Source organism: Palaemon carinicauda, chromosome 16 (assembly GCF_036898095.1).
Source record: "Palaemon carinicauda isolate YSFRI2023 chromosome 16, ASM3689809v2, whole genome shotgun sequence".
NCBI classification, from domain to species: domain Eukaryota; kingdom Metazoa; phylum Arthropoda; class Malacostraca; order Decapoda; family Palaemonidae; genus Palaemon; species Palaemon carinicauda.
The window spans coordinates 20,973,353-20,997,815 of NC_090740.1; the positions used below are offsets into that span (position 1 = coordinate 20,973,353).

At 38.6% G+C, this 24,463-nt stretch overlaps 1 protein-coding gene across 2 annotated transcripts in view; it reads right to left on the reverse strand.

Moving 5' to 3' along the window:
- Art7 (arginine methyltransferase 7) overlaps positions 1-24,463 on the reverse strand; it is a 210,426-nt gene that overhangs the window by 54,803 nt on the left and 131,160 nt on the right. For both annotated transcript variants that reach the window (XM_068389650.1, XM_068389651.1), the window contains exons 10-11: positions 23,086-23,282; positions 2,723-2,865 (exon numbers count right to left, since the gene is read on the reverse strand). In XM_068389650.1, the coding sequence (XP_068245751.1) occupies positions 2,723-2,865; positions 23,086-23,282 (340 nt within the window). The remainder of the gene's footprint in view (positions 1-2,722; positions 2,866-23,085; positions 23,283-24,463) is intronic.

Consider the following 24,463-nt stretch of genomic DNA (forward strand, 5'->3'; position numbering starts at 1 on the left):
ACACCACCCATACCAGATGCTTTTCCTACTATTGTTTCATCTAGTGCTCTCCTCACTTCCTCTTTTGTAATCTCTCTCTCATTCTCATTTCCCATCACCGGCACCTCAACACCTGCAACAGCAATTATATCTGCCTCTCTATTATCCTCAACATTCAGTAAACTTTCAAAATATTCCGCCCACCTTTTACTTGCCTCCTCTCCTTTTTAACAACCTTCCATTTCCATCTTTCACTGTCTCTTCAGTTCTTGAACCAGCCTTCCTTACTCTCTTCCCTTCTTTCCAAAACTTCTTCTTATTCTCTTCATATGAATGACCCAATCCCTGACCCCACCTCAGGTCAGCTGCCCCCTTTGCCTCACTTACCTTGCACTTTACTTCCACATTTTTCTCCCTATATCTTTCATACTTCTCTACACTATTACTCTGCAGCCATTCTTCAAAAGCCCTCTTTTTCTCTTCCAATTTTACCTTCACTTCTTCATTTGCAATACCAACAAAATTTTCTTTTACTAACTTTCACTCCTCTAAATTACCAGTTTCCCTTACTTTCACTACGTCATATGACATTTTCAACCTTTCTTGATATTTACTTTTCACTCCCACTTTTATTAGCTCTTCAACCCTCACTAGCTCCCTTTTACATCCACCTACTCTATTCCCCCACTCTTTTGCTACAACTAATTTTCATGCCACCAAAAAATGATCAGACATACCTTTAGCCATACCCCTAAACACGTGCATGTCTTTCAATCTTCCAAACATTCTTTTAGTTATCAACACAATCCATTAATGCCCTTTCCACCACTCTTACCCATGTATACTTGTTTTTATCTTTCTTTTTGAAAAAGCTAGAACTTATCACCATCTCCCTCTCAATACACATATCTACCAGTCTCTCACCACTCTCATTTTCACCTGGTAGGCCATACTTCCCAATGACACCTTCTACCTCTCCTGCGCCCACTCTAGCATTAAAGTCACCCATGACAACTACATAATTCCTTCTACCCAGTCCTTCTACACACCTAGTTAATTCATTCCAGAACTCATTCGGCTCTTCTTCACTTTTCTCACAACCTGGCCCATACGCACTGACAAAAGCCCAACATTCCCTACCCAACCTAACCCTTACCCACATTAACCTAGATGATACCTCCTTCCATTCCACTACTTTACCTGTCATCCATTCAATCAGCAATAAAGCCACACCTTCTCTTGCTCTTCCCCTTTCAATCCCAAGCACTACCAGACATTTCACCAAACATCAGTTCCTACCTTTCCCTTTTATCTTTGTCTCACACAAAGCCAATATATCCATCCATCTATTCCTAAACATACTTCCAATCTCACATCTTTTACTCTCTATCGTACTACATCCACGCACATTCAAACACCCCAAAACTAGAGTGCGGGGAGCAGTCACTCCCCCCCCCAGCTCCACCTCTTTGATGTTTCACAGGATTATAATACAGGAGAGGGGGTTCCCAGCCCCTCGTCCCATCCCTTTTAGTCGCCTCTTACGACACGCAGGGATACGTTGGCGCTATTATAATTGTTTTATGCCGCCGCGGCCACAGGGTGCATATATATGTATGCAAAATCTTCACTTTTATAATTTGCCTAACTAGCTAATATTATAGCTTAATGTCGGGAATTGTCGCCCTACTGACTAAATAAAATAAAATAGTAACGGGTGATTACAGTTGTAAAATGGCTGCCTCCGGTTCTTGGCAATGCTCAACCAAACACACTTAAATTATTGGAATTTAACTGTGAGAAGGGAGCCTAAAATTACACAGGAAAGAATTAATACTCAACTTTTCAGAAGATGAAGATGCTGGAGATTGCATGATGATTATTCCGAAAACTTGCAGCAAAACACTGGGATAACGTGGGAGAACATCTAGCTTATAGCGCTAGAAGTAAAGGAATGGCGGCCGGTAGTAGTATGGATAGGAGGTCCACCAGGTACCTAGAACGGCACCCCCTTCTTTCGCCACTCTTCCCCTTACATCAAAGAGTTAAATCTATTCGGGGTGAAGATTGCTATGTGTCGTATCTAAAAAATACGTCCCCTGATATTATGCGATATCCTTAATTGGATACCTGCGCCTGGAGTTAGAATCCTGGAGTCCTTCGGTTTATTTCTCAGGGAGTATCACTGTAGCAAATATCTCTTAGAAGGCTACCTAAAGGAACCCTTCCATCAGGACGACATGGCCCGAGCCCAAAAATTTCCTAAGTTTATAAGTGGCTGTTGAATCTCCTCATTTGTGCAGAAATAACACATGAATATTTGGTAGGTTCATGAAAATATAAGGCTGTAAAAAAATATGTAAAAATTTTTAGGCTTCTCCTAAGAATTTGACAAAGGAACAAAATAAAGAGGGAAAGGGTTAAAAGGGCTATGAATGTTTGTTATATGAAGATGTATACTAAGAAATAAATTTCATTAAACATGACGTGATAATCTAATATTGTGCATAAATGGAAATTTTCAGGGATTTCACATTGAAAACATTTTTGTGGATATTTTTTCAACTTGGACCCTTTTTTCATCACTACCTTTCTTTTACATATAAGTAGCTAGTAAATGATCATACACAGCTTTTTTTTTTTAAAAAGAATACAGTGATACAACCAGTTTTCTGAAGAGGTTTGAAAAAGTCTGTGCCTACACCATCAATTAACCAAAGCATAATAATTATTATATACTTACAGGTGCTATTAGCTGATCAATGGTCACATCACTGACGTCTCCCGGCAATATTGTAATTTTGTTCTGGAGTTTATTAACGTTAATAAAATTTTCTAACACTTTCTTTGTGCTTGGACTTTCTGTCATATAAACATGTCGGGCTCCTAAAATGAATAAAAAGGCAAATAAGAAAAATTTAATCCTCTATTAATAATAAAAAAAAAAAAACTTAAATCATGCAAACAAACATAAGTACAGTATGAGGAATTTAAAATGACAGAAAACTTGCTCAGTAAAAAAATTTCTCTATAAATACCTAAGATGTTTAGCACAAAACTAAGTATATAGTATTACATTATTATCTACTGTAATTTGATAAAATTCTTGAAATGAGAAGAAAACTGTTTTGCCTTTTCTAAAAATTAATATGTATTGTTTATGCATAAATTATGAAAATAAATGGCAAATCCCAATCCTTCCAGTGTTCTGGAAGGTTGCTACAAACCTAATTTTCATTCTTTATATGACCAAACAGAATTTAGGTATTTGCTTTCAAATAGTGTGTATAAATGTTGAATAATGAGGCAAATGTAATACCTTATACATTTCATATTATACATATTATCATTATTCTCTTCTACTTTTTCCAATTATGATGAAACTTGGTAGGTAGGTGACTTAATGGTTGGTGATTATTTTTTAAGAGTTTTCTATCTAGAACTATTTTCAAGGCAACAGTCAATCTAAAGAATAAAGTTTTTCTGTATTGTGATTTATACTATATCTCAGAAACTAATACTTATAGGTGTTTTGTCTCCAGAGATATACACCATATACCCAATTACTGCTTCGTGTATTTTGACCAACTTTTTATCAAAGCTACAGTTCATGTCAATTTAAAAGTAAACTCCTCATTTTTCTCTGATTTTGATCAAATTTAATAAGATGTACTTTAAGGGTTGGCAAGTATATTTTTTTTTCAAATGTTCCTTATTATCTTAAATTATTCTTGAAGTCACAGGTCAATTTAAAAGATAAAACTTTATTTTCCTCTGATTCTGAGAAAACTTGGTATATATAGAATTAGAAGCTCTTTAGCTATTCCCCCATCATTTTTCTCACCATACCTTCCAAACATTGACTATGGAGGTATGGCCAAAAGAGCAGGAGAACAAACCAAGAATATTGCACACATAAAAATAGTGAATCATATAACAAGAAGTATAAATCAAACTAACACAATAAAAAAAAGAAAGGGAATAGTAAAATCCCCTCCAAATAAAGAAAATTCCGAACTATTTCCTATTACAGTATTATCATTACTATGGCCTCTCTTGCCTCTAAAAATTAGCAGGTAAACAATACTGTTATTACCATCAAACAACAGTTCATAAAAAGAAACAATATTCGGTACCTCTTTACTTGAAATACTATCATCACTATTTTTTGTTTGTTCTGGACTAATAATCACACAGATTTATAAATGATAATGATAGCAAAACTGTGGCTGAAGCTGTTCTTCTAATCTGATCCAACATATTGTTGAGACTCGTAACACAAAATTTTCACGAAACGAAACGAAAGCCACTCAACACGAATTACTTTCTGTTGTGATCCATTACTGTATGTATGTATGTAGGTATGTAAATTTATATACACCGGTTTATATATATATATATATATATATATATATATATATATATATATACAGTAGGGTCCCGAATTATGCGTGTTCGAATTATACGATTCCCCTTTTCCGCGATCGCTATTTTTCAAAAATAAATTTTCTGTATCTGCGAGGCTGTTCAAAGTTCGCGAGTCAAGCACTACAAAATGTATCAAATCTATTGTCTTTTTAAGTATATTGGTAGCCCTAAATACGGTGATTTATAATAAATGTTACAAAACAATATTAACATTACATTTCATTAACATAATTTCATAATGAATAGCCTATTTAAGGATAAAATTCCACATCAACAATGAAATCAACTGTTAACTGTGCGAGTCCAGCTGACAAAATGTAAACAGAAATGTGGTTACGTTCTCGGCAATCTTTATCTTTCTCCAACCTTACGATAATTGTAATGGTAGTGTTAATGATGGTATATTAAAGCATTATTTTTGTTTAGTACAGTATATTTAAAAGCCTTATTTTTCCCTCTGGGCGTTCAAGGTTTTCACGAGTAGACTGGGTTCGTTTATCGGCAGTGAATAGCCTAAACTTCGGTAACGAGTCGTCAATATTTTGTCATATTTTAAACAGTATACATTTGATTTGCAAACATTGGTTTTGTAGAGTAGACGGTAAAATAAAATCTAGAGAGAGAGAGAGAGAGAGAGAGAGAGAGAGAGAGAGAGAGAGAGAGAGAGAGAGAGAGAGAGAGAGAGAGAGAGAGAGATTTGATGGCAGAAATACCCCCCCCTCTCTCTCTCTCTCTCTCTCCGTAAGAAATAAAACCATAGTTCACATATGGCAACTTGATTTTAAGAATGAAATTAACATGAATATTGTTAGTTGTGGCGATCAATTCCTCGCTTCAGGGGGTACACGAAACAAAAACACGGCATTCAATTACAACAGCTGATTCTCTCTCTCTCTCTCTCTCTCTCTCTCTCTCTCTCTCTCTCTCTCTCTCTCTCTCTCTCTCTCTCTCTCTCTCTCGTTATACAATACTTACAAATAGATGAAGAAACCAAAATCGGTTTTCTTGAAGTGTCAATTAAATACAAAACGAAAAAATTATACCGTGTATACATCCATTTCAATCATAGCTTAAAATACGGTAACCGATATCGTCCGCAAACCACTATTTTTTAGGAAACACCATTCTATTCCAGAAAATTTTTACTCTTTAAATGTCAATTGCGCTATAATAAAACATGTACTTATGTTGTTAAATTTCGGGTGTGTTTTAAAAATCGAGTATTGCTAACTTATTTTTGTTTTACTTATGGCTGTGATCACATCAGCTGATGTCTAGCTTCCGCGCGAATACAATAACAAAGAATTGTTTACACCATTTCTTAACTTATTCAAACCATCTATACACTTAATATTACATAAACACCAATGTGTTATAACCTATCATATTTATTGTTTAGTACTTTAAAACCATCTCTCTCTCTCTCTCTCTCTCTCTCTCTGTCACATCGAACGTTATAGCGGTAACCTAATTGTTCGATGACTTTAAAAATAGGCCTAGTACTTTCTTCTTTTACCTTTTTTTGCATATGGATCCATAATTGAGGTGGGTACAAGTTGACTTATAACTGAAGTTAGGAAAAGTATTTTGGATATGGAAAGGACAATTATCTTTCGTAACAGTTTAGAATTATCGTAAGTTATCACTCTGTCATTAGCGGCAGTTTGCTATTGTGGATTAAACGCATAAAGAAAAAAAATTTCCAGCTTTGCTACGAATTTAGGAATTTATATGGATACGGTAAGTAAAATATTTGTAATAACCTAATGTTTACTAAATGTTTGTAATATCATTAGTTATGACTTAGATCATGTGTGTTTAATGCATTCGTTTGTTTATTATGATCGAAGATGGAGCGTAAACAAATGGAAGGTTTCCGTTTCAGGCGGCATCATAAAGAAAAACATTACATAAATGGCATTCATTTCATTTATTTGAAAGTTCTAATAAAAAATAATTAGAACATTGGTAATGACAAATTCAACATATAATCAATACTGATAAGATTGCGTCGATGCAAAAATTAACAGATGAGTAAGTGCGTCTGTGTCTTCGTTATGATCTGAGATAAACGGAAACAAAACATTGGTTGTTTTTTTATTGTGCTTTTTGGCGTGTTTAGGAAACGCATGATATAAAATCGTCTTTATTTTGATAATTCTGGATTTTCAATCAAACAACAAAAGCTAGTCTATAGAGTGATGGTTTTGCTATTCACCAGTTGTCTTATACAATAGATATGACAAACATTAAAATTTGTCTGTACTTTGGGTTGTGTTATAACGGGAAATATATGGTGTTTACACCTATCCTGGTTGTAATTTTAACCATTTTTCAAGTTATTAGAACTTTAAAGTATATTAAATGTTTGATTTATTTACAAGAAAAATTTGATATTATAAAGAAATACAGTATAGTACAAAGAAAGTATTAGAAATGGGTAGTAAACACATTTGAATAGGCAAATTGCTGGTTGCCATGGCCGCAATGGAATTATTTCTGTTAGTTGTTTGTTTCGAAATATGCGATTTTCCATTTATACGAGGTCATTAATCGACCAAATTCTCGCATAATTTGGAACCCTACTGTGTGTGTATATATATATATATATATATATATATATATATATATATATATATGTATATATATATATATATATATATATATACAGTGTATATATATATATATATATATATATATATATATATATACATATATATATATATATATATATATATATACATATATATATATACAGTATATATATATATATATATATATATATATATATATATATATATATAAATAAAATATACTATAAATTTGAATAAGCCAATTACCTTTTAATATCGTATCCACCCTGCTTTAGGATCACAGATCCATAGGGAAATTCTTTTTATGATATGAACTTTTCCTTGAGCAAGGATTTGAACTTTAGTGGAGAGTAGAAATAAAGGTAGAAAGTTGACTCAATCATCCGGCTATAGTGATAAAAGTCAATTCTGACTCCGTGGAATGTATTCCTGTTGAATTCAGGATTTGCACTTGAAATCAAAATCAACCCATCTTCAATATTATAAAAGATTCCAAAGGAAACAACACATGGTTATTCTATAAGTATATCCTAAACATTGATGATTTTCCTTTATTCAAAAAATGCCACAAAAAACTTTTATTATTTAATCTACTCTACCAAGGGAACACAGACCCATGGGGAAATTCTTTTTATGATAAGTATTTCTGACCGGGTATAATGTAGACTGTTGATTTGACCATGTGGCAATAAGAAGAGATAGGAGTTAATTCCAACTCTCCCATACATATTCCTGTTAAATTCAGGATTTGTACTTGGAATCAAAATCAATTTATCACCACCATAATACCAGATTGGATAAGTATTTAACATTTGGCTGTATTTTGAGAATTTTCCTATTTGCATAGTATATTTGGTGTAAGAAGAATTTATACATTTATAAATGTGGACATAATACATACAATAAGTGGCAAAAAGGTTAGTCATGTGTCAGGATGCATCAAGATTAATTTTCTATTGATGTAAAATGAACAGAAAAAAAGGATGGGGAAGAGTAATGCACAGTAATTTCATAAGTATTAGGAAAGAAGGGAGGAATACTTAGAAAGTGTTAGAAATGGTTGATTGGCTCAGTGTGAAGTAGGTGTAATATGGTGCTCATGAGCCTTCAGTAAGGTGTATGATGCAGCAAATACAGTGGAACCTCTACATACGATCTTAATTCGTTCCGGGACCTAGATCGTATGTTAAAACGATCGTATGTTGGAGCGAATATTCCCATAACAATACACTGTAATTTGTATAATTTGTTCTACAGCCCAAAAACTTATGAGAACTCCTTTTTAGGGCTCAGCCATGTCGTCTTGATGGAAGGTTCCTTTAGGTAGCTTTCTAACGGATACTTAGCTATAGTGATACTCCCAGAGAATTGACCATAAGTCTCCAGAATTCTAACTCCTGGTGCGAGTATCCTTCTCACAGTTAAATTAGCATAATTTAGATATGTTTATCGGAGCATAGCCATTCACCGGAGGCGACATTTTGGACGCTGTTGTACGCCATATATGCTTTATTTATTCAGTAGTATGACGCTCCCGGTATTTAGCTTTAATGAATTATAGCTATTTAGGCAAATTATACTAGTGAAGATAAGATCATACACGTATATTTCCTCTTTGTGTAATGTGTTGATTGTATATGATAGGGTCTCGGCGACATAACGTAGCCGAGTTCCTGACTGGCGCCGGGCTAGCCTAATGCGTTTTAGTATACTTTCGTATATGATCCCCGTTTACCCTCTTGTATCGTTTTATCAATTCAGTCGGAGATAGTATATCTCCTAGAATTACTAATATAATTCGATACTCGTCTCTTTTAGAGATTTAAGGGTAAACCCTTCCTTCCCTCTGAGTGCTGCCATTAGGCGACAACCCTATCTTGGTCTTGCCATAGAGTAGTGTACTCCAGCTTGACTAGGCTAGTGTTTCTGTTCCCTCTTTGATTGATTGATTTATAGTTTTCAGGCATCCTGACATCTAAGGTCATTGACGCCGGTAACATTTAATGTATGCATACAAAAATAAAAAATAAAATAAAATAAAAAATAAAAGTATTTAATTAAAATCATAAAAGTTGAATGACATAAAAATTAAATAGTTTTCAGAAGACCTGCTTCTGAAATAAATCTAAAAATGCCACTTGTATAGTAGGACACATCATTTCCAAGGATCTTGGCAAGGATGAACCTGCCATCCTCACCTCAAGCCTCAAACAGATATCTATTCCTTAAGTTGTTATAATTGGGGCATTCGGTCAACAAATGCCTCACTGTTAGAGGTACTAAACAGTCGTCACAATACGGTTGGTGTTGGCCCTTCAGCAGAAACTTGTGTGTCAACCGAGTGTGACCAATACGGAGACGACAAAGAGACCTCTCCCATTTTCGGGGCATCATATTATACCTCCAAGGAAATATGACATTTGTTACCTCTCGCATTTTATTCCCATCTAGGCTTCCCTCTGAATTACGACAGTAACTCAGAGTATTCAGTCTTGTTGTCGGCAACTCTACTGCCGGGGGACTAGTCATTCCCCTCCTCCCGGTTCTCAGTTGCAGGCATAGGAAGCCCGGCTTCCCTAGCCCACAACCGAAAGTGGTGGTACGATTGCCGCCACCTTCTCCCTTGTGGTCTAGAAGACATGTCTTATATCCGGCAAGGTCTTAGGCTAAGGAATCGTTATTCCTCTGTCGCCCAAGATGGCGCTGGTATAGAAACTATGTTTCTGTGTTTGTGACCGATAGTGGGAGGCAGACGTGCCGCCTTCTTTCAACACAAAATATAAGACCCTTTTCCCAGCCCCTTTCTGTCCTTTAGTGACGGCCTAGCCGTCACAACATCTTTGGCCGGTATGGTACAATCTCCCCGCTTGCCGGGTGGACTGCGATGCCGGCCGGGCTCCTACAAAGGCGGCTGGATTGCCGCTTCGACTTTCCCCCTAACGGAAGAAAGGCTCCGGGAAAGGTTATGCCGGCCATGACGGCTGCTGGTGGGATACCCTTATAACTTTGAGTATTCTTCAGTCCTCTCTTGGACTGCCATCCACAAACCCTGGACCCGGCAGAGCAGTCGGCAACAGATACCATGGCTGCATGGAAGCTAGAATGATTACATTCCCCCCTTCCATTTGAATCCTCTTTCTGGAAGAAGGCAGTTGGGACAGTAGTCCCTACAACCCTAGTTATTGTACTTAACTATAATAATACGGTAGTCCTTCTCTCCATGCTTTCTCTCTCTCTGTCAGATAGTGCCGTCAGGTACTAGCCTAGCTGACAACAAGCCGGCAGAACTACAGTACATGATTATACAGTAGCCAGTATTTCTGTAGTATACTGTAGTACATACTGCAGTTAGAAAACTATAAGTATACAATATACAGTAGTATATTTTCCAACATACTCTGTGTCCTTTCACAATCCATTGTTAAGACTGCTAAAATAATATTGAAGTGAAGTATTCTTTCAATATCCTGATGTGCCATTGGTCATCAGAACATAATTTCTTTACCCTACAATATTAATATTCCATTGTGGAAGGTTTAGTGCTAGTATACAATAACTATAGCTCTAGAATCTAGGGCTCTTTCACCCTAGATTTCCTTAATAAGGAAATTCTAAATATTAATACTGAGGGAGGTCACAGCAATTGCCTGGACAGGAGACACAGATATGTGTCTTTCCTATTTTCTTTCTAGCTTACTATCCTAAGATATAATGATAACAGTATGTGCTAAATTCATGCATGAATTTAACTTAAATTAATTTATCAGTGTGATAAATTACCCCATACTCATTTCACCTTTTTCTTTCTTTACAGGAGGAGGCCAAGGTAAAGTGTGAGGTGATCTTCTGTAACCACAGAAGTAGGGACTTTTGTGGTCACAGCATGTGCAGGTCTCATGCCCCCTGCTCCATCGCAACTGAAACCTTGAGATATTGGGATCCCAAGCATTGCAACGTCTGCTCGGCCTTGATGACCAAGGGTTTCGGCGATCCCAAGACATCAGAGTCGAGGGATACTGCGAGGGAGACGCTTAGGAAGTGGGTACGAGCCAAAAGAACTCTCCGGGACCGTACCTACCAAGCGAGCTGTTGAGAAGCCTGCTGTTCCCGAAGGCAACAGCTGATGCCGTCGTACCCCAGGCACAACCCGGACCTCCTTGCATACAGCTTGCAATAGAGGCCGACATCAACGAGCCTTTACAAGGCATGGACATCCATCAGGAGAGGATGTCAGAGGTGTCCTCGGACACCGAAAAGGGTCTCCTTCAAGAGGACCCTGAAGAAGAGGTGGCCCAACCACCCGGAGATAAAGAAGATCTTGAGTCGACAGAAGCGGAGGACCCTCTTCTGTCTGTGTCGGCATTTCAGCCTGTGCCGTCACCTTCTTCGGCTCCAACCCCTCAACTAGACCCGCTGGGCCAAGCAGTTGTGGCCCAGATCCAGAAACTAGTAGACTCTCTATGGAAGGAAAATGTAGATATGAGGAAGGAATTCCGGGAAGCAACCCATGTAGTTACTTCTCGTGGGTCATACAAGCGACCCAAAGTGTCTGACCTGCCACCATGCTCCGAAACCAATCCCTGGAGGTATGCAGAGTTCATGCCTATGATGAATGGGAAACTCTACATTTCGGAGAAGATGGGGGCCATCCCCCTGGACGACATTGAATTCTGGCCAAACCTTTCGGCTTACCCGGAATGTTTCGCCTGGCTGAAGAGTGAGCCGGCATCAAAGGAAGAGATGGAACCCAAGGAAGTCATGGTTTTCGACCACGACAAGGCACAGGCTCTCTTGACGAGTGGCCTGAAGAAGGCAGGATATACCAACTCCAAAGTTTCTGCGTTGAGCAAGAAACACCCTACCTTTCTTGCTCCTTCATCCAGAGCTTTCCCCTTCTTAGCGAAAGCTCTTCACAGTGTGCTCAAGGCAGTAGATGCAGGCAAACCATGTCCTACACTAGAGGAGTGTAGGCCTTTGTCTCTGGCCTTGCCCACAGGCGAGAAGGATTGGAACAAGGTCCACCTAACCTTCTCAGTATCAAAGCTCAACGCGGACATCGCAGGACAGCAGTTCAGTGAGAACCTCCCGAAGCTGTCGGACTTTCTCCTGAGGAGAGAACAGGAGACTAAGGAGAGACTAGCCACTCTCTATCCCTCCAGAATTGCATGGAGATGTGTGCAGGCATTGCAAGCACCCCAGACATGTATACAGTCCTGGCCAAGATGCACATGGCTAATCTAGTTAAGGACTTGTATGCTTTTGTGAAGGCCAGGAGGGCCTGCAGAGAGTTTGTGTTTGCCAATGCAACGGTCAAACACGAACCCAGGAAGTTGATCACTTCCTGTATCTGGGGCAAGGACCTCTTCCCAAAAGAAGTAGTCCAAAGGTAGTTGCTAAGGCCGCCACGGAGAACAGGAACCTTCTCCAAAAGTAGGGCATCTCTGCCCAGAGAAAATCTTCCCCTGATGCTGGTCCCCAAACTAAGAGGAAGACGAAGAAGCCAAGACTGCCTTCTTGACCTGTACAACATCCCATAGTCACCATGACCACGGTGCCCCAAATGGTTGTTCAACCACAGACCACTTTCCAGGTGGTACCTCAACAGCTGGTAGCCCAGTCACCAGCCTTTAACCAAGGTTTTGAGAGGCACACCATTACCTTTTGGCCGAAAGGTAGAGGATCTAGACGAGGCTCCTCAAGAAACCCCTCACAAGGTAGGGGAGGACGTGGTCAGGGTGGCAAACCCTGCGGACCATCCAAGCAATGAGATGCTTCAGGTAGGAGGAAGACTCCTCCACTTTAAGGATCGTTGGACCTTTGATCCTTGGACTAGAATGGAAATGGAACAGATCTCCACCTTCATTTCCTCAATTTTTCCAACACTCCACCCCCTTACTGGAAGAATATACCTTAGAACTCTTGAACAAAAAGGTTATAAGGAAAGCAAAGTCCATCAAATTCCAAGGAAGGCTGTTTTGTGTTCCAAAGAAGGACTCGGGCAAACTCAGAGTCATTCTAGACTTGTCTCCACTCAACAAGTTCATCAAGAACAACAAGTGCCGGACGCTAACCCTACAACACATAAGGACCCTGTTACCGAAATGGGCGTACACAGTCTCAATAGACCTGGCAGATGCTTACTGGCACCTTCCAGTCAGTCGCCCCCTCTCCTCCTACCTAGGATTCAAGCTACAGAAGACAAAGTACGTTTTCAGAGCCATGCCCTTTGGACTAAACATAGCCCCAAGGATCTAAACGAAACTTGCGGATGCAGTCATATAACAGCTACGTTTAGAAGGCGTTCAGGTAGCTGCATACTTGGACGACTGGGTGGTGTGGGCAGCATCCAAGACTTCTTGTCTGCAGGCAGCCACAAAAGTGATCCAGTTCCTGGAACATCTGGGCTTCAAGATCAACTACAAGAAGTCTCGCCTCTCTCCAGCTCAAGAGTTTCAATGGTTGGGAATCCATTGGAACTTGCAATCACACCGTCTCTCCATTCCACCAAAGAAGAGGAGAGAGATCGTGGGTTCCGTCAAGAGACTACTGAAATCCAACAGGATCTCAAGATGCCAACAGGAAAGAGTACTGGACTCTCTCCAGTTTGCAGCAGTAACAGACCCAGTGCTAAGAGCACAGCTGAAAGATGCGTCAGGAGTCTGGAGAACATGCGCATCAAACGCTCAAAGAGATCTACAGAGACCGACACCAACCTTACTACGATCGCTTCAAGGCCGTGGTCAAAGGTCAAGAGCCTAGCAAGGACTATTCCCTTACAACCACCTCAACCATCGGTAGTCATCCACACGGATTCCTCGACGGAAGGATGGGGAGGTCATTCCCATCAAAGGAAAGCTCAAGGGACCTGGTCATCCCTGTTCAAGACCTTTCACATCAACATCTTAGAGGCCATGGCAGTCCTCCTGACGTTGAAGAAGCTATCCCCTCACAGATCAGCCCACATCAAGCTGGTCTTGGACAGCGAAGTGATAGTGAGATGTCTAAACCGACAAGGCTCGAGATAGCCCTACATCAACCACGTGATGTTGGCCATCTTTTGCTTGGCAAAAAAGAAAAGATGGCAGTTATCAGCAGTTCACCTACAAGGGTTCCGCAATGTGACGGCGGACGCTCTTTCCAGGCGAAAGCCGATAGAGTAGGAATGGTCCCTAGACGCAGACTCATTCTCTTTCATCTTAGAAAAAGTCCCAGAACTGCAGATCGACCTCTTCGCAATGAGCGACAACAAGAAACTACCTCGATGCGTAGCCTTATACGAGGACCCTCGGGCAGAGGCGACGGATGCCATGTCCCTCGATTGGAACAGATGGACTCACATCTATCTGTTCCAGCCAAAAAATCTCCTGCTGAAGGTCCTCAACAAGCTGAGATCCTTCAAGGGGACAGCAAGAGTGGTGGCCCCTAAGTGGCCCAAGAGCAATTGGTTCCCTCCAGTGATAGAACTGAAGCTGAGGCTGTTTCCTCTACCGAACCCCGTTCTATCCCAACTGGTTCAGAAGTCGACTGTCTTCAGCTTCATCACTGAGAACCCAAAACCTTCATCTCATGATTTTCTCACCTTAGCAGTCAAGAAAAGATTTGGGACCTCGAAAGACAGTATTGACTTTATAGAAGAATACAAGTCAAAATCAACAAGAAGACAATATGAATCGTCTTGGAAGAAGTGGGTCTCTTTTGTATAAGCAAAAAAGCCGACGGAAATCTCAATAGACTTCTGCCTGTCCTTCTTCCTTCACCTTCACGAACAAGGCTTGGCTTCCACCACGATAACTACGTGTAAGTCAGCTTTGACTAGACCTCTTCTATACGCCTTCCAGGTGGACCTGTCGAACGAAATCTTCAACAAGATTCCGAAGGCTTGCACTAGACTTAAACCAGCAGCCCCTCCGAAGCCCATTTCATGGTCTTTGGACAAAGTCTTGCACTATGCTTTGAACTTGAACAACGAAGATTGCTCCCTAAAGGATCTAACACAAATTGTGTTATATTTGTTTGCTATAGCCTCAGGGGCTAGAGTTAGTGAAATATTAGCCCTATCAAGAAACGAGGGCCATATTCAGTTCACAGAAGAGGGAGAACTGAATCTTTTTCCCGATCCTACCTCTCTCGCCAAAAATGAGCTACCCATCAAAAGGTGGGGTCCTTGGAGAATCTGCCCGCTGAAGGAAGATGTCTCTCTATGTCCAGTAGTGTCTAAAGGTCTATCTTCGAAGAACTTCAGACTTCAAGGGAGGACAGCTCTTCATAGGCGAAACCTCAGGATCAAACTTATCCCTGAAACAACTGAGGCTAAGCTCACCTATTTTATTCGCAGAGCGGATCCTGACAGTACACCCGCAGGTCATGATTCGAGAAAAATTGCTTCCTCGCTGAACTTTTTCCAGTATATGGACTTTGATAGACTCCGCTCATACACAGGTTGGAAATCCTCTGGAGTCTTTTACAAACATTATGTGAAGCAAGTGCATGAGATGAAGCACTATGTGGTGGCGGGAGGTAGTGTTATAAAACCTGTCGTCTAGTGCTGCGATGAACAGTGAACTGTTTGGGACTTTACATTTATGGGTGAAAAGGTGTTAACACCTTCAAGTGTAATACCTTTTATTAACCCTGGAACGGTACGGTGGGTCGTCCGCGACCCCGAGCGACAAAAAAAAAAAGAGGTTTTTCTCACGTGACTCACCCCCGTGACTGAATTTGTGGGTGATCGACCTGCAGTAGGTGTCTCGCCTACACGCTCTAGTAGTGTCCAGATGTGCATTGCTGTAGCTGTACTCCTTCCCCGATTTCTGAAACGCGTCGGGGTCGAGCGCGACCGAGTTTACCCTCCTAAGGTAATTTGCATAATTATCAAAGTTATTACGTATTATGAAATTGTCGTAGAATGGTGCAACTTGTATAGGTTATCAGTTGTGGAAAGTCTTGGTGGATTGTTTGGCTACCATGTGCATGATTTTTTTTTTTAGTTAAAATGTCGTTCATCACCACGAGGACCATTTTACCGCGAGTGCCCCTTTTTCATTTTTTTGCCAAGTCATTTTTCCGTAAGATATTGCCAAATAGTGTCGTAAAACTTTTGCTTTTTTAGTGTTGGAAAGTGTGTCTAGATGATCTGGCTACCCATGCGTGACTTTGTTTTTGTCAGATACGACGTAATTATTGGTATATGGGGTATTTAACTGCGGTTGCCAATTTCTGTTTTTTTTCAATATTTGTAAAAATTTACTACGTAGTAAGGAAAGGCCGTATATTATTGATTTTTTTTCATGTTTATTTGTTAGAAAGTGTGCCTTGATGGTTGGGCTAACACGTGCATGTCTTTTTTTTTTATCTGAGATGCCGTATATTATAATGTTGGCCATTTTTCCGCGAGTGCCCCTTTTTATTTGTTTTGCATTTTTTTGCTTAGTCATGTTACCGTAAGGAATTGGCAAGCAGTGTCGCAAAACTTATATTTTTATAGTGTTGGAAAGTGTTTCTAGATGATCTGGCTACCCATGCCTATCTTTATTTTTTAGCCAGATATGGCGTATATATAGGTATGTGTTCGATTTTCCTGTGATTGCCATTTTTTCGTTTTTTTCCATTTCTTTCAAAATTACTACGTACTAAGGAACTATCACAGAGTAATGATTAATTTACATGTTTATTTGTCGGAAAATGTTCCTTGATGGTTTGCCTAGCACGTGGCTGAAATTTTTTTTTTCTGAAATGCCGTATATTAGAATGTTGGCCATTTTTCCGCGAGTGCCCTTTTTATTTGTTTTGCATTTTTTTGCTTAGTCATGTTACCGTAAGGAATTGGCAATTAGTGTCGCAAAACTTATATTTTTATAGTGTTGGAAAGTGTTTCTAGATGATCTGGCTACCCATGCCTATCTTTTTTTTTAGCCAGATATGGCGTATATATAGGTATTTGTTCGATTTTCCTGTGATTGCCATTTTTTCGTTTTTTCCCATTTCTTTCAAAATTACTACGTACTAAGGAACTATCACAGAGTAATGATTCATTTAGATGTTTATTTGTCGGAAAATGTGCCTTGATGGTTTGCCTAGCACGTGGCTGAAATTTTTTTTTTTCTGAAATTCCGTATATTAGAATGTTGGCCATTTTTCCGCGAATGCCCCTTTTTATTTGTTTTGCATTTTTTTGCTTAGTCATGTTACCGTAAGGAATTGGCAAGTAGTGTCGCAAAACTTATATTTTTATAGTGTTGGAAAGTGTTTCTAGATGATCTGGCTACCCATGCCTATCTTTATTTTTTAGCCAGATATGGCGTATATATAGGTATGTGTTCGATATTCCTGTGATTGCCATTTTTTCCCATTTCTTTCAAAATTACTACGTACTAAGGAACTATCACAGAGTAATGATTAATTTACATGTTTATTTATCGGAAAATGTGCCTTGATGGTTTGCCTAGCACGTGGCTGAAATTTTTTTTTTTTCTGAAATGCCGTATATTAGAATGTTGGCCATTTTTCCGCGAGTGCCCTTTTTATTTGTTTTGCATTTTTCTGCTTAGTCATGTTACCGTAAGGAATTGGCAAGTAGTGTCGCAAAACTTATATTTTTATAGTGTTGGAAAGTGTTTCTAGATGATCTGGCTACCCATGCCTATCTTTTTTATTAGCCAGATATGGCGTATATATAGGTATTTGTTCGATTTTCCTGTGATTGTCATTTTTTCGTTTTTTCCCATTTCTTTCAAAATTACTACGCACTAAGGAACTATCACAGAGTAATGATTCATTTAGATGTTTATTTGTCGGAAAATGTGCCTTGATGGTTTGCGTAGCATGTGGCTGAAATTTTTTTTTTTCTGAAATGCCGTATATTAGAATGTTGGCCATTTTTCCGCGAATGCCCCTTTTTATTTGTTTTGCATTTTTTTGCTTAGTCATGTTACCGTAAGGAATTGGCAAGTAGTGTCGCAAAACTTATATTTTTATAGTGTTGTAAAGTGTTTCTAGATGATCTGGTTACCCATGCCTATCTTTATTTTTAGCCAGATATGGCGTATATATAGGTATGTGTTCGATTTTCCTGCGATTGCCACTTTTTCGTTTTTTCTCATTTCTTTCAAAATTACTACGTACTAAGGAACTATCACAGAGTAATGATTCATTTAGATGTTTATTTGTCGGAAAATTTTGTTTACTTCTCTTTTGATTGAATATCATCAAATTTTTTTAGCTACAATATTATGTTGTTTTACATTTTTTTTTTCGATTTTATTTCCCTTCAAAAAATTTTTTTTGGGTCAGAATTCTAATTTTATAGTCGTAAAATAATTGACAATCATCCAGCAATCCACCATACAATTTTTATGCATATCCAAGAATAATTAGATTAGTAAATAACACCTTGAAATTGACATACCCTTCCTGCATTTCAGGTGACAGATTAGGGAGTCTGAGTCAGTGTGGTTGGCGGCCATTTTGTGGACATATCCGAAGCGTAAGTTGCCCTATCTATATATATTCTTGTTCCCTATAGAATTTGTGATATTTTGGTATATTTTTACCTGCATAAATATCATATTATATATTAAATATATGTATTTTTTTACGAAATTTCTAAGTACTCAAAAAATGACCTTTAGATATGGCCCCTGATATAAATGTAATTTACAAAATAATGAAGATTTTTTTACATATTTCTATTTTAGGATAACATATGTTTATTCCCTAAAAAAAAATAGCCACTTCCTATTTCATTTGGGTACCCAAAAAAATTCATGAAATTTGGACAATTTTTTTTGGCCAAAAAAAGTTACCCTTTTTTTATCATTTCAGATCTTCACCTCCATGGGTCCGACTTCATCCAAAATACATCAAGATGTGTCCTAAACATTCAAGAATCAATTCCTAAAAGGATTTGTGTATATATGTATAAATTTTTTTTTTATGAATTTTTTTAGGTCTTTTTATTTTTCTACTTAATTTTTTAAAATATTTATAATAAATGGTTTTTCAGCAGATGAGTAGTATTTATCTTTACAGTAGTTTTAAGCATTCATTGAACTTTTTTTTGGCAAAAAAAAAAAGGAGGTTACTGCAAAAACAGATTTTTCAAGAATTTTTGTTTGCGTCAGGGTCGCGCGCGACCGAGTATACCCTTAAAGGGGTGTCCGAGGAGCGTACCTATCCAGGGTTAAGGGTCACCCTAGTGCCCCTGGGACTGTTCTTTATAGGTGTAGAATCAAACCAATAACACCAGTGCTGTGTGTACATTTGTACGCAGTGTTAAACTTATCCAACATCTACAGTGAAATTATCTTAATAATTTTACAATAATTTGGAGTGGCCATGTTTTAATACATATTTCTTCCCTTACAGGTGATAAATATATATGTACCTTTAGATTGTTGGGTGTGGAGGATCTGATTCTATTTTAATACATTCATTCTTGTATTTATGTTGTCTACACATATAAATATAAAAATGTATTTGCGTCTTATTCGCCCCATAAGTAGCTGAATAAAACTAGCCAGAGTCCTTTAATTATTTTTTCCTAAAATAATATAAAACACTTGAATCTGATATATGTGTGAACATACTCATGGTAAATTAATTCCATTTGTTCCTACAATATACAAACCTCCTCACTTCTATATTCAGAGTTGACAGTTTCCCTGCAGGAGGCAGGAAGCCCAAGCTCATTCCAACCTTAGTGGATATGATGAATAATGGTAGCATCATATATTTATGCGGTCTGGGTGACCATATAGAATCTGACTCAAGGTTAAGACACTTACACAAACCCACAGATATTGTACTTTCAAGTAATTCTCTGGTAAACTTCCATCAGGACGACATGGCTGGGACCAAAAAACCGATTTTGAAGCAAAGTGAAAAATCTATATTTGGGTGAGATAGCCATGTCGTCCTTATGGAACCGCCCTCCTTTTCTAAGAAAAGAAGTATACTTATGTAACAATCCCCACCCGAAACTACTCTATCTGTTGCCATCCATGCTTAATTGCAACAAGGAATGGGTCGCCATGCGTGGCGCTGTAGTAGTACGGGAAGGGGATCCACCAGGTAACCTTTATGACGGCTCCCCTTCATATTCGCCACTCTTCCCCCTCAGAGCGAAAACTCTATTCGGGGTGAAGATTGCCATCAAGAAATACGTCCCCTGATATTATGCGATATCCTTAAAAATTTTCTTAAGGATACTCGCACCAGGAGTTAGAATTCTGGAAACCTATGGTCAAATCTCTGGGAGTATCACTGTAGCTAAATATCCCTTAGACAGCTGCCTAAAGGAACCTTCCATCAGGACGACATGGCTATCTCACCCAAAAATAGATTTTTCGCTTTGCTTCAAAATCCATTATTAAACTAATACACATAATTACACATGGCAATAATACAATTGCATTATATAATAAAGATTTAAAAAAGAATAATTATAAAGAAATAATAAATAAAAAAGGGGTCTTTATTGTCACTTTACCTTAGAGACAGGCTAACGAAAGTGTAGGCTTTGCTATGCAGGAGGAGACAGACGGTCGGCGAGGAGGTAGAGATGGTGACTGCGATAACGTACAAGTAACTTACTCTAACTTACACTACGTGAACTTTAACCTAACTTAGCTTATTTAATTTTATTTAATTTTCATATTTTATATTTTTTCTACATTTCATTTTTTTTTTTCAATTTTCATCACTTTCAATCACTTCAATCTTGGTTTTCTTTGCTTCACTTTCTTTCTCTTCATCACGATCACTAGACCGATTCATAGATTTTTTTAAAGAAACTATCGAGAAAGTTGCTTGGTACGGCTTTTCAGAATTTTTCTGAAATGGGTTAAGTAGACATCATCAAATTGCGAAACTACGCGGAAAACCTTTAGTTTCTGTGGGTGATACTTATCAATGAAGTCAACCACGTGTTGATGATGTGCTAACATCTCTTTTATTGCAGCCGAACTTGAGATGTGCTCTACCTCCTCAATATCCTCACTCAACTGCGCTTGGAACTCATCATTCTGCATGGCATGCAGCTCCTTAAGTTCCTCAGTGGTGAGCTCTTCTTGATGCTCCTCGACGAGTTCGGTGATGTCATCTTCATCGACCTCCAGACCCATGGACTTGCCAAGGGATACAATCTCTTCTACGTCTTCCTCTACGGCAAGCAGAGGTTTAGGTTCGGGGCCAAAACCTTTAAAATCTCTGGGAGAAACAGCATCAGGCCAAAGCTTCTTCCAACTGAGTTCAGTGTCCGTTGAGTTACTCCCTCCCAAGCCTGATCTATGATCTTCAAGCAGTGCACGATATTGAAATGGCTCCTCCAAAATTCACGCAAAGTTAAGTTGGTGCTTTGCATGACATTAAAGCCCTGCTTAAATAAATGCTTGGTATGGAGCTTCTTAAAATTAGAGATGACTTGATGGTCCATGGGTTGGAGGATAGGGGTGGTGTTCAGTGGAAGATACAGCACTCTGATAAACTTGAAATGGTCGATATCATCATCATCGAGTTCTGGGGGGTGAGCGGGAGCATTATCCAAGCAAAGCTAGCACTTTAAAGGCAAATTCCTCTCCTTACGGTACTTCTTGACAGCAGGGCCGAAAACTTGGTTTACCCATTCAACAAAGAAGTGCCTAGTAATCCAAGCCTTAGAATTAGCATGCCAGAAAACATGCAGCATGTCCTTACTGGCTCTATGTGCCTTAAATGCCCTAGGGTTTTCGGAACGATAAACCAATAATGGCTTGATTTTGCAGTCCCCGCTGGCGTTGGCACATAGGGCAAGAGTCAACCGATCCTTCATAGGCTTATGTCCAGGCATTTTCTTCTCTTTGGCAGTGATGTATGTTTGACTAGGCATCTTTTTTCCAAAATGGGCCGGTTTCATCACAATTGAAAACTTGCTGCTCTACGTAGCCTTCATCCTCCACGATCTTTTCGAACTTCTTAACAAAATCGTTAGCAGCCTTGGTGTCCGAACTTGAAGCCTCTCCATGCCGAACAACTGAATGAATCCCGGTCTGTCTCTTCAATTTCTCGAACCAACCGCAAGACGCCTCGAATTCCTGTCGTAGGATCGGTTGAACTCTCACCCGCGTCACCCACAGATCCCGCCGCCTTCAAGTTACATTAGATAGCGCTGGCCTTCTCGCAAATGATCGTTTTAGTGATCGTATCGCCAACAATCTCTTTGTCCTTTATCCATATTAATAGAAGGCATTTCATCTCTTCCAGGGTAGGGCTGCGACGTTTTGAAATAATGGTGATCCCCTTCGATGGTTTGACTGCTTTAATGGCTGCCTTCTGCTTGATGATCGTCAAGATCGTAGACACATTCCGGCCATATTGTTTAGCCAGATCACTCACACTCACACCGCGCTCATGTTTTTCTACAATTTCTTGCTTCAATTCTAATGAAAGCATTGCCTTCTTCCTTTTCTCACCACTACTAATACCTGTACCGAAACTAAGCTTCTTAGGACCCATGATTATAGGTAAAATAAAAAATGAAACATGAAAAAAAGAAGATAATAAGCACTGTTAATAATGGACCGAACAGGGTACAACCATACGATGCGCTCGAGAACAGAGAACTGACCGATGCGACGCTCACTGGTGTCCCTCCGACATGCTGCCGTCTACTGGCGTAAACAAGAAACTACGACCGACACTTCGAGAAAATTCTAAGCGTATGGTCTACGTCGGATGTTGGAGCATGATGTTGGGTGTCGAGACGAGAATTCGATCGAATTTTACGTCGGATGTTGGAACAATCGTATGTAGAAGTTCCACTGTACTCTGAAAGTTTCTTCCATGCATTCATTAAAGATACAGCAATGAAAATTTCAATGTTGTTACTTCTACCATTTTTTTTTATCAAAAATAGTAGATGGTTTAAAAGTAAAACCTAAAAGCTACAGTATTCTCTTGTGTTGGGTCACATATAGAAATTTCTTGCAAATCTACCACAAAGTACATTAGAATCAACATCTAGAAATAAATATAAGAGAGCAACATAAAATTGATTTCTACAATCTAATCAAAGGAAATAACAAGCATATCCATTGCTTATACTACCTACCTAACTTAGCAGCAACTAATGCCATAAGACAACAATCACCAAGTGTAAGGCAAATACTGTCTGGAGTAATATGTTTCTCTAGAACTTTAATATATGCTTTCAATCTTCTTGGATCATTCAGCTGTCCTATTCGTGTTCTAGATGACACTATATGGATACCACATTCACAAACAGGACGATCCAAACAAATCTCTTTGCTGGAAAAAAAATCTATATTACTTAAGAACTTAGAATATGTTAATTTTTTCTTTAACGATACAAAGTAATGTGTTTGTTTATACAGATGTGAAAATTAACTATTAATTAATATGAAAAACTATCAATCATCAAAAATATATAATGTAGATTTGATAGCATGACATCAATATCATCTTTTGCCCTACAGGCATTGGTAGCCTATAGATTAGCCATTTTGGGTCACAAGCGGTCATTTTCATATTTTGTCATATATACATTGTAAAAAAAATCTGTTCTGCTGCTAGACTTGAAGACTATGCCACTTAGAAGCTTCTTTATTGAGTAAAAATGGGATTTTGGTCACTCATATACACATAGACTTTCCAAATATTGGCTATAGTAACTACTGACATCAATATTATTTCAGAATATTCTTCAATATTCACATTTACATTTAACCAACACATTGCGTGTCAACTAAATAGAGTGTAGGAGATAGGAGAGACAATCAGCAACCGTTCCCATTACTGTGAAAGATTATTACACATTCATTATTGCGTAGAATTGTTCTCTGGGCAGCCACTTTATTTATGCAATTTTTGTGCTGTTCTACTAGATTAATTATGGTAGGTAAAATAAGAAGGGCTCTAATAAGTAAAGAACAATAAAAAATGAGGATGTCTGGATACTGTATGAGGCAAAATTATCAAATTATAAAGTAATTTGTATTTTCCCTAGCTATACAAACCCGAGTCCCCATAAATAAGGGGTTAATGAAATGAGGGAAAAAATCAAATCTTAAAGTAATGTGTATTTTTCCCAGCTTCAATAATGCGAGCCTTTTGAATAGGGAGGGGGGTATAATTTTGCAGCATGCAGGGACGACCTTTGAATTTGTTAATGAAGTACACCCCCATCCGTTGAGATACTACTGCTAGGGAGCCTTTGACTGGCCAGACAGTACTACATTGGATCCTTCTCTCTGGTTATGGTTCACTTTATCTTCTCTTACAAATACACCGAATAGTCTGGCATATTCTTTAGATTCTTCTCTGTCCTCATACACCTGACAACACTGTGATTACCAAACAATTCTTTTTCACCAAAGGGGTTAACTACTGCACTGTAACTGTTCAGTGGCTACATTCTTCTTGGTAAGGGTAGAAGAGACTCTTTAGCTATTGTAAGTAGCTCTCCTAGG